Source organism: Montipora foliosa, chromosome 10 (genome assembly GCF_036669935.1).
Source record: "Montipora foliosa isolate CH-2021 chromosome 10, ASM3666993v2, whole genome shotgun sequence".
Lineage (NCBI taxonomy): Eukaryota > Metazoa > Cnidaria > Anthozoa > Scleractinia > Acroporidae > Montipora > Montipora foliosa.
The window spans coordinates 20,943,297-20,948,296 of NC_090878.1; the positions used below are offsets into that span (position 1 = coordinate 20,943,297).

Here is a 5,000-nt window from a genome sequence, read left to right on the forward strand (position 1 = left end):
AAAGAGACAATTTAGTTCCAGGCGTCAATTCTCCAATCTCCTCTCGTCGTATTTTACCCCTCCCCCTCCCCCCCGCCCCCTTTATCAATGTTGCAGTCACGTGACAGTGTCCCCGAATTAGGGAGCGCAATGACGACGGCGACGGAAACGAGAACTTCATCTCAAAATATCAATTCACGTTATTGTAATCAATTCGTTACTTTTCGTCCTTCAATATTAATCTCCCCGCTAAAGAAAACATATTTCACCATTCTCACCTCAAAATTCCGCTTTTTATCTGCCGTGCAAGAAGCCTAAAGTTTTCAAAACTAGCAGTAATTTGGACCCACGAACGAGCTGTGAGAGGCATGGGTCTAGTTTCGACTTTACGTCACAAACTGCTTTGCAATGCAAAATTTCTTTCAAAATTGAAATGCAATGCAGTTTGTGATTTAAAATCGAGAGTAGACCCATGGCTCTCACATCACGCTCGTGGGTCCAAATTACTGCAAGTTCTGCCAAGTGTATGTGGCTTACACGGCACAGAAAAAGCGAAATTCTGGGTAGCAATGCTGACATGTGTTTGCTTTGGATGGAGAGATCAATGTTAGGAACGAACGATATTAGAGTTCAGGTACACTTCAAGGTACATTTTGTTGAAGTTCTCGTTCTAGCGACATGGATTGACCATATTTGAGGTTGTACTAAGGACATGAGCACCCGACTCTAAACAACCACACCGTTCATACAAATTTTATTCCTGGATGTTCGTAGACACTTTCCATGCCGAACGACTGGAAATCATCTCGAAAAGTATTTGATTAACACGAAGTTGCTGTTTCTTCATAACGTCCTAATAACCGTCGTCCTTGCTTAAGGCCTGAGCAAACTGCTTAAACGTTCGTTCGATTTTGTTCAGCAGCGATGTTCAAACCGGTTGCCACCCTTTCAACCGCGTTGAAACATGTTGAATCGAAGTTGAATCGATGTGAAACCGTTTGCCCACAACAGCAGTCAACATCGCTGTTCAACAACATCGAACGGATGATGAAGTAAAATTTGAAGTCGTTTGCTCGGGGCTTAACAGTGGTTGATGCAGGCCTAGATTGGCTGGGCACGTGAAAGACTCAACTTTTATACACGGCATATTACCCATCATGCAACGGTCGCTGTTGATGTTTTCGACGACATCTTACCTGACCGAATTGTTGTTTGATTGGTTTTAACTGCTGGTGATGTCGTTGTCCTTTCTTCTGTCTCTGCCGGAGACGTCGTTGGTTCTTTGTAAACTGCAGACGCATTGTACTCTGTAAAAAGAAGCTCGCGAAGTTAAGTCATGTTTATCGGCGGATTGATATTGAAGACTACTCAATTTATTTTCCCTGGTAGCAGCTGTAGAGACAGTATTGGTGGCAGTGGTGGCGGTGATGACAATGATGCTGCTGCTGCTGCTGATGATGATGGTGATGTTGTTAATGATAGCGATAGACATGGTATCAGTATTGGTGGCGGTGGTGGTGGTGGTGATGATGATGCTGATGATGATGATGACAATGACGATGGTGATGTTGTTAATGATGTTAATGATAGCGGTAGTCATGGTATCAGTATTGGTGGCGGTGGTGGCGGTGGTGGTGGTGATGATGCTGCTGATGATGATGACAATGACGATGGTGATGTTGTTAATGATGTTAATGATAGCGGTAGTCATGGTATCAGTATTGGTGGCGGTGGTGGCGGTGGTGGCGGTGGTGGTGGTGATGATGCTGATGAAGATGATGACATTGATGATGGTGATGTTGTTAATGATGTTAATGATAGCGGTAGTCATGGTATCAGTATTGGTGGCGGTGGTGGCGGTGGTGGTGGTGATGATGCTGATGATCATGATGACATTGATGATGGTGATGTTGTTAATGATGTTAATGATAGCGATGGTCATGGTTACAGTATTGGTGGCAGTGGTGGTGGTGATAAACAACAATGATGCTGCTGCTGATGATGATGACAATTGATGATGGCGATAATACACCTTACTCCAAAGTGGCCGCCATTTAAATATTCTTTTGTTTTTATTCAAATAAGCCCTTGATGCCTCGTTCTTAAGCTTAAAATTCAAAAGAATATTTTATCTTGAACGAGGCAACAAGGGCCAATTTGTATATGCTTAAATCAGCGGCCATTTTGGAATAAGGTGTATGATGCTGATGATGTTGGCAATGACTATTATTTTGAAAATGTTCATACAGAAAATTGCAATCATTTTTCAAACGGCTTCTCAAGAACCTTTCAATGACTCCATTTTGCCACACCAGAAACGAAGTGATGGATGCGGTTACACCGGGTTTTTACCGTAGTAAATACCATGTTCTGAAAAACTGTATTTAGCGAGTGTGAACGACATTTCCTGTGCTAAAAAAACATTGGACGCGTCAAAAAGATTTAAACAAACCGCCCATAATACTCAAAGTGGCAAGACGCGATGGTGTTCGGTGACTAATGTAAGAGACCAGGGGCCCGTTTCTCGTAAGTCCCGAAAACTTCTGGGTCCGAAAAACCATTTTTAAAACTACCAACCAACCGCTTGTTTTGGAAAACCGATCTTTCAACATGTTTTCAAGATAACAAAAAGCAAAATGACTGTGAAGTTTGACGACTTAAATCCTCTCCGTTCTCGAGATACAGAGGGAATTGTGACACCCGAAAGTCGCCCGTAAAGTCTCGGGATTTTAGAGAAACGGGCCCCAGGAGCTCATCAGTGATTGGCTCCCGGCGAGACCCAATCACGATTGAGCGAATTCTGTAGTATAGCTTTTCATAAATAACAGTACACTCACTTTGATTGAGAAAAAGGCCTCGGAATCCTTGTGACTGGCCACGTTTGTCGGAAATAAAAACAAGAAACACAACCGAGGAGGGTGCTGCCACGCCCTCTTGGGGAGGGGGGTGTTCTCCGTCAAATTTGGCCAGTGGAGGAGCGTTCGAGTCCCATCCGCTATAAATTCGAACCACATCGCCATCTTTGCCCTTTTGAAGGCGAAACTCTGGGAATTTGATTACAATCTGCTGTTTTGGAGTACTGTTATCACGTACGAGAAAACGCCATGAGCAGTACTGGGAGTCAGGGTAACCACTGCTGTGATAATTGGGGGATGTAAACTCCTGAGAATGCTCGCTGAAGGTGTAATGACAAGCTGAATATAAAAAACACAGGAAATAAAGTATGCTTTTAATGTATCAGTTCTACGCCAGCAGATTACCAGTGTTGCCAGGCAGCCAATTATTTTTTCATCTGGGTATGATTTACATCATCCTCCCTATCAAACTGAGCTCAATATCATCCATTCTCGTTCCCAGAGCCCGCTTTTCTTTTGGTCAGCACCGAGAACACGGACTCTGGTCAGGGCCACAACAGGAAATCCGCGAATCACGGACTTCCGGCTCTTCAGCGCATTTCCAGAAATTTGAAACAATAACGGTCATGTTAACGGTCGTCAATGGTTACAACATGATACCATTACCGCGCCTGCGCGTATTTTTGGCTGTGGCCAGAGTCCGTGTTTTTGGTGCTGACCAAAAGAAAAGCGGACTCTAGGGACGTGAATGAGTATCATCAGTCAACAGAAGATTCTACTAGGCATGCGTTCTGAGAACGTCACGAAAACCTGTTAAAACATCAAATTTGTTTCGCGCGCGATCGTGGACAGTGGTAAGATCAAAGAGGCTAGACCAGAGCAAGGTCTCCATCGACCCTGGCTAAAATGTCACTTGACAAGAAGTAGTGCAATTTGATTTGAACCAAAACAAACAAGTCAAATTAAAAGTGCGAAAAACGCGTCACTTGCGAAACTCACTCACACGCGAGGAACGTTTTTGCACGCACCTGTTTCAAGGAACGTGAATCATGGAAAACTCTTTCACACAATCGCATTTGAAGCCTTTTTAAACCCACCCTTAGAACTGACAGGCAAGCGACCTTATCGCACACTCACGGAACTCCGAAGAAACGAGAAACGAGGTGTTTCGCTTTTCGGCATTTCGCTTAAGATGAATCATCAGATTTCCATTGTCATTCTGACACACTCGAGGATACAAGAATTTTAGAAAGGCGACGTGCAAGGGACTCTCCCTCAGGACGAGACCGCAGTACTGATTCTTGCACCTCAGGGTAGAGCTTCCAAGGCAATATCAACCGCAATATTGGCACTAATATTGACGCTAATACTGACAAAGACAATATCGCAAGTGAGATTGGCTTTCCCTCGCACTCGTGGAAACACGACTCGCGAGTTATTTTCCCCGCGCGACCCGCCGCTCACCTTCGTAGTAACAGTAACTGATTGTCACATTCACTTTTCCTTTCTCATATGCGTGGGTTCCATTCGAACTATCCTTGTTAAACTCGTCTTCATCATCAAATTGTATATACTCCTGCGTGGCGAGAGCTCCTTCGACTTGCTGACATTCTGAACTTTTAAACGCCATGAGATAAAATGGAGTCCCCAAGGGGAGTACCATGGGCTTCTTTTTGTCACCATCAGTTCTGCAGCAAAAGAATATCTTCGTATCTTTGTTATATTCGCCGTCAGGAAGCGTCCCTCCCATTTTATTTATATTTTTGTAATTTTCATCATCGAATGATATATATCCCTGGGTAAGGCCGACTGGACATTCACCTTTCTTGTAAATGCAATATTGACCTAAAGTAAAATCAACAGCTTTGATTAGTGGGGGACAGCTATTCTTAGAGTTATTTTCATAGAGTTATGTCGTAGAGTTAAAGTTAAGTTCCAAAATCCTGAATTCAGGATTTTGAACTGCCAAAATCCTGAATTCAAGATTTTGGACTTCCAAAATCTTGAATTCAGGATTTTGGAAGTCGTTAACTCCAACTGTAAGTCATAACTCTACTGATAGTTAACCTCTGATTAGTGGGAGTTTCTTTTAATGTACTTACGAGACAATGAAAAGAAGAGCTGTTTTAACCACACCCAGGGGGGCCTTTTCTCGAAAGTCCCGAA

General features: G+C 43.4%; 1 protein-coding gene across 1 annotated transcript in view; it reads right to left on the reverse strand.

Moving 5' to 3' along the window:
- The window catches only part of LOC137972999 (uncharacterized), a 32,041-nt gene that overhangs the window by 6,611 nt on the left and 20,430 nt on the right, over positions 1-5,000 (reverse strand). Inside the window, exons 6-8 of the mRNA XM_068819702.1 lie at positions 4,299-4,679; positions 2,817-3,173; positions 1,176-1,286 (exon numbers count right to left, since the gene is read on the reverse strand). Coding sequence (XP_068675803.1) covers positions 1,176-1,286; positions 2,817-3,173; positions 4,299-4,679 — 849 coding nt within the window. The remainder of the gene's footprint in view (positions 1-1,175; positions 1,287-2,816; positions 3,174-4,298; positions 4,680-5,000) is intronic.